The 10,710-nt window shown below is 51.3% G+C and overlaps 1 protein-coding gene across 6 annotated transcripts in view; it reads left to right on the top strand.

Annotated features, from left to right (window-relative positions):
• Nucleotides 1-318: 318 nt before the first annotated feature.
• The window catches only part of HIVEP1 (HIVEP zinc finger 1), a 148,294-nt gene continuing 137,902 nt past the window's right edge, over nucleotides 319-10,710 (top strand). For 2 of the 6 annotated variants that reach the window (XM_042985712.1, XM_042985707.1), the window contains exons 1-2: nucleotides 319-468; nucleotides 7,444-7,586. In XM_042985712.1, the coding sequence (XP_042841646.1) occupies nucleotides 7,547-7,586 (40 nt within the window). In that variant the 5' untranslated portion in view covers nucleotides 319-468; nucleotides 7,444-7,546. Of the gene's footprint in view, nucleotides 469-3,676; nucleotides 3,745-4,097; nucleotides 4,272-4,442; nucleotides 4,546-7,443; nucleotides 7,587-10,710 lie in introns of those variants that run through there. The other 4 variants (XM_042985709.1, XM_042985710.1, XM_042985708.1 and 1 more) reach the window with 4 other exon arrangements.

The raw sequence follows: 10,710 nt of genomic DNA, 5'->3' as shown, positions 1-10,710 counted from the left end.
TGTGTGTGTGTGTGTGCGTGTGTCTAACAGAAAATACCACATGGTCCAGCTCTCCAGGATCACTAGGTAGGTGGATTGTTCATTTCGGTCCCGGTAACAAAGGACAGCCTGGGCAAAGGGTCCTTTCTCACTGCATGGGGGAAGAAGTGGGAATCCTTTACCGTGACCACCTGCTTCCTTCGCTTCAAACCGGCACAGAAAGTGCCAAATACCCGTATATCATTCTCGGCGCGGAGCCCACGGTATAAACCAACGTAGGCGGTGCACTAGATAACATCAAAGCCCCAGGCAGGGGCCAGAAAAGGGGGGGGGGGGCAAAGCAGCGGAGGGAATGAAGCGCCTCCCCCTAGCATTTCCTCTCACGCCCACTTCCAACCTAGGAGGCTTTTGCTTTCTGCTTTTGTTGTTTTTAAAATTAAAAGTTAAACCCAGGAAGCTTTGGATCAGACTTTTTGCGTTGCAGTTCGGGTAAGTTTTCTCTGGGTTCTTTTGTCTGGCGTCTGGCTTGGCAGTAGCCTTGGGCGTGGGGCAGAGTTGGCAGAGCGGGCGGGGAAGGTTTTGTCGCCGGGTCGCCCCGAGGAGGAGGGGATTCGGCCGGTGGACGGGAAAGCCCGGCGCGCGCGGAGGGCGGAGGGCGGAGGGCGGAGGGGAGGGACGGGCGGCGGCGTGACCCGGCGGCCGGCGGGGAGGAACCTCGGGGATCTCCGCGTGGCGGCGGCGCTGCCGGGCCGCGCGCAGGGCGGAGGGCCGGGGCCGCGGGGCCGCGCCAGGGGGGAGCTCGAGCCGGGCCCGGCCGGGCGGCCGCGTGGGAACCGGGGCTGGGGACGCGCGGGCGGCGGTGGCGGCGCGGGGCTCGGTGGACGCGGCGGGACGGCTGGGTCCCGCGACCCAGCCGCAGCGTGGACTTGTGTTCTCCCAAAACTGCTCAGCGAGGAAAATGTGCGTAGAGCCCTGCCGTGACACTGCCCTCACTTGAACCCCACTCCCCGAGGGGGGCTGCAGAAGCGTTCACACGGCCGGCAGGGTTGCAGCCAGAGTGAAATGGGGCCGAAGGAACCTTCTCTGTGTCTCCCCCCCCCCCCCCCCCAGAGTATGGTCACCTCCCCCATTGTTCCAGAATTTTTGACAGTTCAAACTGCTGTTCACCCTTCACATTTATTTTCTGGTTAACACCTCCCCCCCATATTCCGATACTATTTGAGAAATTGTATTTAATTTGCCACAAAACAAGCCGAAACTAGCTACTTTACCGTTCAGCTGGCTTTGCCTGCGTTCTGATAACTAGGAAGTTAGAACTGCAGGCAGACTTAGGAAGAGAAATTGCATTTAGAAAATTCGAAACTAGAAAATACGAAACTGTTCCGTATTGCATGTATTTCAAAGCAGAGTTTTAATATTGATTTGCCGCCCAAGAAAGTTAAATTGTGAGTAGTCTATTTAAGAAAAAAAAGTTCTTTAACAGGCTGAAATGACAAAATTGTCTGTAACTCCAAATTGCAGATTTAATCTGTTAGAAAGCTCCTAACAATGCCAAATCCCATATAAACATTGTGTTCACAGTGTGTATTTGTTATTGATTCACCAACTATTGGGTTAAAATTATATTCATCCAGTTAGCATTTTGATTTAGCAAGTGACACTAGGCAGAATTAATAATTATCAAGTTACCTTAATCTTTATCTTGGGACAGATTAGGTATACTTGAACATTTAAATGAAGGCTTATTTTTTATTCAAATGCCCAGTTGGACTTTACCTAATTTTTGTGACTGCAATCCATTGGATGTCATCTACTTTTATAAAAGAGAGATGATTACATCACTTGGAAATTTTAAAGATTGCATTATTTCACTGCAAGGTTGGGAGCATAGTATGCTAAAAAACATCATTTCAAATTTAGGCAGTTATTGGATGATCTTTGCTCTTATGACCAAATTTAGTTTTTAACAGATATATTTCCCCCTTTACGTGACAGGACTTTTGGTTACAAGCTTGCCTTTACCGAGTATTCCATTTTTAATCATTGCCATTCTGGTGCATTAAGCTTTTTTTTTTTTTTTTTTTTTTTTTAGCTCAAATGAGCTAGAGGTAGGATTTCCTCAGGGAATTTTCGGGGTCAACCCTAGCAGGAAAAGCCTAGATGTCTTTATGGAAGCCCCAGGGAACAAAACAACTCAAGTTTTCACAGATGGCCCACAGAGTGGGTGTACGGTCGTTTAGCATTTTTATTCCTTAAAAGGGGAAAGCAGTTTGGTTTAATCTGAGAAATTTTTATGCATCAAAATTTTTGTTTTGCCTTATTCCTTCCAAGTTCAACGCGGCTCCTTAAACCAGTTCACTTTTGCCTGCTTCTTTAGGTGTACGTGTGGAATTTCTGAGCCCCAGATTTCTAACCTTCTTTAGTAATCTAACCCCAAAGACCTTCTTCGACACCCTGGTCCAGCCCCTCCCGATTTATTTCCATAGATTACCACTCCTTGCTTCCTCTACTGCTTTCTAGCAGCAAGGGTCAAACTCTGGTTTATGGTAATCACTCCCTCTTCCCCCTCTCCTCCTCAGCGTCCTAGGAGCCTAGTCGGCTGCCCAGCCCCAAACCTCCTTTTCTGACCCCAAAGACCCGTCCCCTCCCTGACCCAAGCTGTCAGGCGGACCGGTAAGGGTTAACCTCGCTGGCAGCCCGGGCTCTGGGAACCACCAGCGGGCTTTGGAGCGGCCTCTGGAATAACCTTGGCTTCCCTCAATCTTTTAATAGAACATCCGCCACCAAGAAGTGGTTTCAGTTCAGGGTTAATAATATGTCCCCTTCCATCCTCCAAACCAACACCCCGCCCCCCCTCCCTGTTTTTTTTTTTTTTTTTAAGTTGTTTTTCAAAGTTAATGAGTTTCAAGTTTCACAATGACTTTCCCCTTCCCTCCACGCGTTGCTGAGGAAACCCCCTTGGGGTCCCCCCCCCCCCCCCCCCGCCCTCCCTTCTCCTTTCCCCTCCCCCATTCGGCCCGGGCGGGGGGCGGGACTGGGAGACCCCATGACGTCACTGGGCCGGCCCACATCCTGCTTTAGAAAGTAAAGAGATGGTAAAGAGAAACTACCGCCCCGCCCGTCCCCGCCCCTCTTCCCCGACCAACCGCCCCCAACTGCGCGACCCGGCCAGGCCTTCCCCGGGCCGCGTGACCGGCTGGGCCCGCCCCTCTGCCCCCGCCGGGCGCCAGTCCCCGAGCCAGCGCGACCCCGGGCTCCCGCCCCTCGCGTCCCTAACCCCGCCCCTCCCCCCCTCGGGCCGCGCCGCCGCCTCCTCCGGCACCCCCACCTCGTCCCCGCGGCGGCCGGGCTGGGCGGAGCCGCGGGCGGGCGACCGGGGGGAGGTGCGGCCCCGGGCCCGCCCCGCCGGGGAGACCCGGGGCTCCGGGCTCCACGCGAGCCCCGACCGGGGCACCCACCCCATTCCCAGCCTGCGCAGGGCCGCCGGCCGCGCCTGTCCACTCGGGCCTCTGCGCCGGTAGTGAACCCCCCTCGCCCCTCCCCCGCCGAGCCCCAGCCTCAGCCCTCGCTGGGGGACGCCCCCTCCCCCGCCCGCGCGGCTCAGCTCGCGGCCTCCCCGCCTCCCGCCCCCGGGGATCCCCTGCCGCCCCGCCCACCCGCGGGAAAGCCTCGGACCTTCGCCCTCCCTCCCCCGCGCCGCCCGGCCCGCGCACCTCCCGTCGCCCCTAAAGACGCTAAACGTGCCCTACTCTGCCCCGGGGAGAGGTAAAGCCCGCGCCCGCCCTCCGCGCCCCGGGCCCCACGGACCCGGGGGCCGCTCGCCCAGCCTCGCCGCCCGGCCCCCCGCTGTCCCCTTCCCGGCGGCGGCGGTCATGCCGCGGCCCGGGGCGCCGGCGAGCGCGGCCGCCTCCCCCGCCCGGCGCCTGCGGCCCCCGCCCGCGCGCCCCGCGCTCCCCCCCCCGCCCCCCGGCCGGCTCCCCTGTTTAATATTTCAGCGCTGGGTGGTGTGAGTGCCAGTCGCCGGCCTCTAGTGTGGCTGCTGCTGGGGCGGCGGCGGCGGCGGCGGCGGGGAGGGGAACGGAGCCTGGGGGCCGGGAGCAGCGGCGGGAGGAGGCTATGTTTGTGTTTGAGGTTGTCAAGTGAAGGAGGGATCCCGGGCGCCGCCGCCGCTGCCGCCACCGCCGCCGCCGCGCGGGGGTCGCGGAGATTCCGAGCTGCGGCCGCCGCCATCAGCAGCGCAGCTCCAGGGCCGGCTGCAGCGGCAGCGGCTCCGCCGGGCGTCCTGGCAGCAGGTTCGGCGCGGGCTCCGCGGCGGGGGCGCTGCAGCTGGGAGGGCGGCGGGAGGCGGGGGGGGGGGGGGAGGGCAGGACCACTTCCCCCTCCGCGGGCGGGGGGCGTGCGGGCGCGCGTGTGTGTGTGTGTCTGTGTGTGTGTGTGTGTGCGTGCGTGTGTGTGTGCAACCGCCGACCTTGCAGAGGGGATGGCTGCGTGCGGGAGACACTTGCCACTTCTGGGCGCCCTCGCAGCGCGCGAGCGGCCCGAGCTGCGGTCCTGGGAGGCGAGCAGGTACGGAGGGACTCAGCTTCCCCACCCCGCGTTCCAGCCTCAGACGCATTTTGCAAGAGGGTGGGGGGTGAGGGAGACCAGGCCTCGGCTTCCCAACCTCCCGGCTTTGTGGCTTTCTTTTCCTTTCGTTCTTTGCTCTAAGTGCCTGTTTACTCCCAGCCACCTGGGTAGTTTCTTTCCGGGTTGGGAGTACGCGCCTGCAGCAGTTGGGAAGTGGGCGGTGGGTTTGGGCGCGGGTCGGCTCTGGCTCGCCTTGGGGTCGGGCTGGGGACGGAGTTGCTGGAGAGGGGAGGGGGCGGTGGCGGAGCCGGCGGCGAGGAGGAGTCTCAGGGCTGCCGCGCTCGCCTCATCCCGTCCTCCTCCTCCTCCTCCTCCTCCTCCTCCTCCTCCTCCTCCTCCTCCTCCTCCTCATGCTCTCCGCATCCACTCCGGGCTCCTTCCTGAGCTGGCACTTCCATTCCCCCTCCTCCTGGCATGCGAAGCGCTTTGTTCAGTGCAGCGTTGCAGAGGGGTTTTCCCAGGCTCCGCCCTCCACATTCATTCATGTTTTTTCTCCTTGCAACTGTCTTTACGCTTTTTGATCCTGTCATGGTTTTGCTCCATGTAGTATTTATTTCTTTCCTGCAAAGGAACGGTTTATTACTCGTCCTAGTCGCTCCAGTGCCGCTGTCTTTCCCTATACTCACTTCCCCCCCACAAGGGTTTAAACATGGGATGGACAGCTAGGGACAGTGGGTAGGTAGGGAACCGGGTAGCCAAGAGCTGTTACTGATTGGGAATTTGCATATTTTATATTTAGGCTCCTGATTCGGGGTCACGTGATTGTATTACATTCGGAGTTCACGCTTTAAAAACTTCCAGATATCATGACCATTTAAAAGCTTTTAGTTAAGCATTCGCGCAATTTGTCTCTAACGTCTCGGAATTCTCTATTGAATCAAGCTTCGTGAATCGGATGGTGGATGTATTTAATGCAGAGAGTTGAGGAACCGTATCTTTTATAGATCATTTAGCCCTGTGATGGTATTTTGCCATCATATTTCGTATTCTTCCCCATGCAGTTAAAAAAAACAACATTGCAAATAATTTTGTGCAGTACCCACACAAGGCCTACCAGGCGTAAAATACTGAAGTTAATTGTAGCCTCCTTCCAATTCTTCACTGCTGTAATGAAATCATAAATTTCCAAAACCTTATACAGGAGTATTAGATCCAGTCTTTCCCATATAGGCTTTCTTAAGGAGTATTAATATTTGAGTGTTTTTGTGTGCCAGGCAGTGGGCAAAGCATCAACATTGTTTAGTTTAGACCTTGTAACCACCCTATGGGGTGGATACTATTTCTTAGTTTTAGTGTTGGGAAATCTGATCTTCAGAGAGGTTAAGTGCCTTGAACAAGGCCACACAGTAAGGGGTAAAAACCTGGCTTTGAACCCAATCTGGTTTGACAGCAAACCATATAGTCCTGACTTGTGTCCTACAGCCTGTTGAATAAAACCACAGACTAGGTATTACCTCCGCTGAGGGAATAAGCACTGAAGAGTAACCAAGTCACTTGGTACCATATTTTTTAGTCGCTGACCACGGGCAGGCTAGTCAACCTCTCCTCTCTCGTCTTCTTCTCTGTAGAGCAGATAAATGATAGCTATCTTACCAGTTATTATTAAGATTGGATTAGGTAATGTGTAGAAAGTACATAGGCACCCCGCAGGTGCTTAGTAAGTATTCTCAGTTTCTTCTGTAGTACTGGATATAACAAGTTTTAAACAAAGCATTCCTATCCCGTTCTTTGTGTCTGCTTAGTGATTAAACATAATTTCATGTTTTTCATCGCGTTAGGCTTTGCTTATCAGCATCCTTCCGGGAAATTAAAACTAAGCTGGAGGATCCTTGAGGGTCTTGTGGCAGAGGAGACACAGGTGGCCAGTTTGGGAAGAGGGATGATCAGGTGTGGGATTATTAACGTTTTGGCATATTGCGTTTCCGATCACCGTCTTCAAAGGGTAGAAGTCAGGACAGACTAGGTTGTGCTGCAGTAACAAATAACTCCCCAAGCTCAGCCACTTAAGACAACAAAAGGTCTCTTTCTTGTTTATGCTATGTGATGATGACCTCAGCTCTGTGTTGCAATACTCACTGTCTGGAACGGTGCCTGTCCCACAGCAGAAGGAACAGAGAGTGCTAGAGGATTTTGCTTTGGTAATAAACGGTACAGCCTGGAAGCAGTGGGTGTCTCCTCCACTCACAGGTCATTAGCCAGAACTGGTCACACATTGTGGCTAAATGCAGGGAGGCAGAAGGTACAGTCCTACCACAAGCCTAGAAGAGAAAGCTGGAATAATTGGGGAGCAGCTCCGGTAGCAACCACATATATTAACTGAATTAATTCAGTAAAACAAGATAAATGAGACATGGTCCTTGTTCCCAAAGTGCTTATGGACAAGCAGAAGTGTATATATGTGTGTGTGTGTGTGTGTGTGTGTGTGTGTGTGTGTGTGTGTGTATACACACACACACATATACACGTATAACATATATGTGTGTATATGTATACATATTATATGTATAACCCTTGTATAGCCTAACGCTATACTTTAATTGTACCCTGTGATGTTACTGTAAAACATAGCTGAGTGAATCTTTTTCGCTCTTGTTTGGTAAAGGTACGGTGATTTTCTTTTTCTGTTTTCTTAAGGAGAAACCCAGATAGTAGCAAAATGAGATGTCCTATGGTTAATTAAAAGTTAGTAAGTGATCTTCTGCAGGTGTTTCTAGCTTGGTTATCATTTGTGGAGATTAGGTTAGTGCCGAACGAAGCCATACTTTTGAAATATCTTTTTCCTTTGAAGGTAGTAAAGTGTGATTTTTCTTTTCTTTTTTTTTTTTTTTTCATTTTTAGCACACGGATTAATTGATGGATGTTGAGTTTATGGAGCTACCTTTTTGTGACCTGCACTTCCCACAGATTCTGAGAAGAAAAAGGAGCCCCTGAATCAAAAAAGATGCCTCGCACCAAACAGATTCATCCTAGAAATCTAAGAGGTAAGATTCGGCATTAAGTAGAGGGATGGTTCACAATAAATCGTATGATAAAGTATTTCTTGGATATCAGAAACAGCAGCTCACTGGATGGCAACCCTGCCCCATGGTGAGTGCCAGGAATGTGCCATTTCTCTTGTTTACTGCCACTTTTCCCGTGTGATGCCCGTCTCTCAGGAAATGCTTCGTAAATATTTGTGGAATGAATCAATCCAATTTGACGAAATGACAGTGCCTTCTCAACCATCAGTGTGGGTATGAAAATGAGAGATTTACTTTCTCTTAACAGGGACCGTGTTTGCTTCGCAGAGTCTGAAATGAATAGTGGGATATTCTTTGCCAACCGGATTAATGGGAATTTTTGTGCCCCTCCCCCACACTGCTTTTGAGATTTGTCTTTGTGCTGGTCTATACATTAGATTGTCAAGAAGTGAAGAGGGTTGTGGTGGACGTTAACTCAGACCATCATTTGCAGAACTCAGAGGCAAAATGACCTATGTTTCCATGAGGAAGCAATCGTTCCAAATTACGTACATTGTATGTATTTCGTACAAAGGTGAAAACATGCGCGTTTCCCCTTAGGTGTGAAGAGAGATTTTAATTTTAGGAAGGTGAGTTTATTTTAGCTTATGGTTTTCAAATAGTATATTGTTTAGTGTGTTACAGCAACTGGGAAGGACAATTATCTTTCACATTCAGTTTCAGCAGGTATGGGTCTAGCAGGGCTAAGCAAAGAACAGTTACAGCAAATAATTCCCAACTGAGTAAAGTAGCTTAGGGAAATATTTACCATTACAGGAAAAAAAAAAAAAAAGGCATCCTCAGGTACACGCAAGGTAAAAAATTAAGACCAAACCAATTAATTTGGAATATTTCTTTGTGAAATCAATTTAGCCAGTCACTGTGAGGTGGTAATTGGAAATGTGGTCAGTCTTGTGGCCTACTTGAATCTGGAACAGTGCTGGTTTCCTGCCGAAAAGAGTACTGGGACTTTCTGCTGGCAGAGGTGGCTGCCTCAGACCAAGTTCAAATTGATGATTATAGCACCAGTGTTTAATGAGGTGAGGATTTAGATGGAGACCGTTAAGTCTTGTGCGTCGCAGTCTGAGTTTTCAGAGTTACGTAGAAAATGCTGAAAATTGACCGTGTATTTGCCCGTCCTCCTCGCTAGCATCTGAGCTCCCGAAAAGTAGGCACTTTGTCTCATTTACTACCGTAGGCAGAGTCTTCACGCTCCTGGGTGCCAGCTGAGGTGGGCGTTTAGAGTTTTGGGCCCAGCTTTTATAATTCATCTGTCTGAAGAGGGTGCCCTGTTCCAGCGTGCACAAAGGCAGCTTTGGGGGTTGTAGGCGCCCCAGGCCCGCACAGGTCCTGGCAACTAATAGGAGCCCAGATATTCGTTGACAGGAATGCCTGATTGGTCTTAAAGTATTATTCATGAGGTCATAAATAGTAAACATTTTTCGTATTTCATATACGCAGGCATTCCTTGGAGTTATTGTGGGTCCTGTTCCAGATGACTGCAGTAAGGCGAATATCGCGGTTAAAGCGAGTCAAATGAATTTTCTGGTTTCCCAGTTAGCGTAAAAGTTATGTTTATACTCTGCTGCGGTTGATGGATTTTGCAATAGCACTGTCTTAAAAAGCGTACGTCCTCCAAACATACTTCATTGCTAAAAATGCTTGTTCTCATCTGGGCTTTCAGCAAGTTGTGATCCTGGATCACAGATCGCCATAACAAGTATGATAATGATAACGAAAAAGCTTGAAATGTCGTGAGAATTACCAAAACATGACACAGAGACACAAAGTGAGCAAATGCTGCTGATCTTGTTAGGCACGGCGTCGCCACAAACCTTCAGTTTGTAAAAGACAGCATCTGCAGAGTGCAGTAAAGTAGAGCCCAATAAAATGAGGCGTGCTTGTCCTTGATAATGTTCTAGATCCCATGGCTATCCAGAGAAATGCAGATGTCAGGCCACAGACTGTTTTCCCTCCTGCCCCAAATGTACAGCCCGGCAGGTAGTTGTTGGATGCCTTCAAGTGCCACTGTTCTAGGAGGTAGGGACAAAATGATACTCAAATGTGGACCCTGAAAGAAGCGTGGAGTTGAGGAGGGGAGATGGGTGAACGCATACCTGCGCCAGCGTGGTGAGGGGAGAGCAGAGGTACGAAGCTTCCGCAGAGGCCGGGTGTCCTACTCTGCCCTGATGTGGGGGCAGGGGGAGTTTGGCATGGGACAGGGTAGGAAGAAAAGAGAAGCGAGGGTACCGTCTGAAGTAGGTTCTCTTCAGGGGCCAAAGGAGTGGGAGAGGGTAGGAGATTGGAAGGGGAGAATTAGAAATCAGATCCTGAGGGTCCACCACGTCTGAGTCTTAGTTAAATAATTATTTTTTAAACGTTTATCTTTGAGAGGGAGAGCATGTGCGTGCGCTCAAGCTGGGGCGGGGCTGAGAGAGGAGGGCCAGAGGATCCAAGCGGGCTCTGTGCTGGCAGCAGATGGCCCGATGCGGGGCTCGAACTCACGACCTGACTGAGCCACCCAGCTCCCTCTCCAAGAGAACTTGAACTAAATTGGGGTCTGGCCCATCAGTGAGTCCAGAAAGTTGTTTGGCTGAGGCAGTAATGAGCTCTCAGGCACCGAAGAGCAGATCAAACTAGATTAGCCAAGGTGGTTGGACCTGCTGGGGGGGGGGGGGGACACAGGGGCAGGGGTGGATTGACTGGGGGTGTGGACAGCCAGCATGGAAGAGGTGTATCCCAGCCAGTGAGTTTAGTCAGCAGAGAAGGATGAGGGTGAGGCTGTTCTGGGTGGGGAAACCCAAGCAAACAAAGGCACAGAGGCAGGAAAGTGCTAAGATGTAACACTTTCAGAGTTTCTACTTTCCTTCCAAAAAACGTATTTGATGACTGTATCCCCAGGCACAGTTTGGGGGTTAGAGTAAGCAGGTATGTCCTGAATTGTAATTCCTCTGCTATTCCTGAATAAGTCCATTTTGCTGGTTAAAAAAAAAAAAAAAAAAAAAAAAGTAAGCAAGCTGGTAAACATTAGGGATGAATTTTTTAGCATTTATGTTGTATCTCACTGTGACAGTTGAAATATCCTGTTTGTTTTGCTTTACCTGTC

Source organism: Panthera tigris, chromosome B2 (assembly GCF_018350195.1).
Source record: "Panthera tigris isolate Pti1 chromosome B2, P.tigris_Pti1_mat1.1, whole genome shotgun sequence".
Lineage (NCBI taxonomy): Eukaryota > Metazoa > Chordata > Mammalia > Carnivora > Felidae > Panthera > Panthera tigris.
Note: the sequence above shows the minus strand (reverse complement) of the source record. Positions and strands in the feature narration are given on the sequence as shown.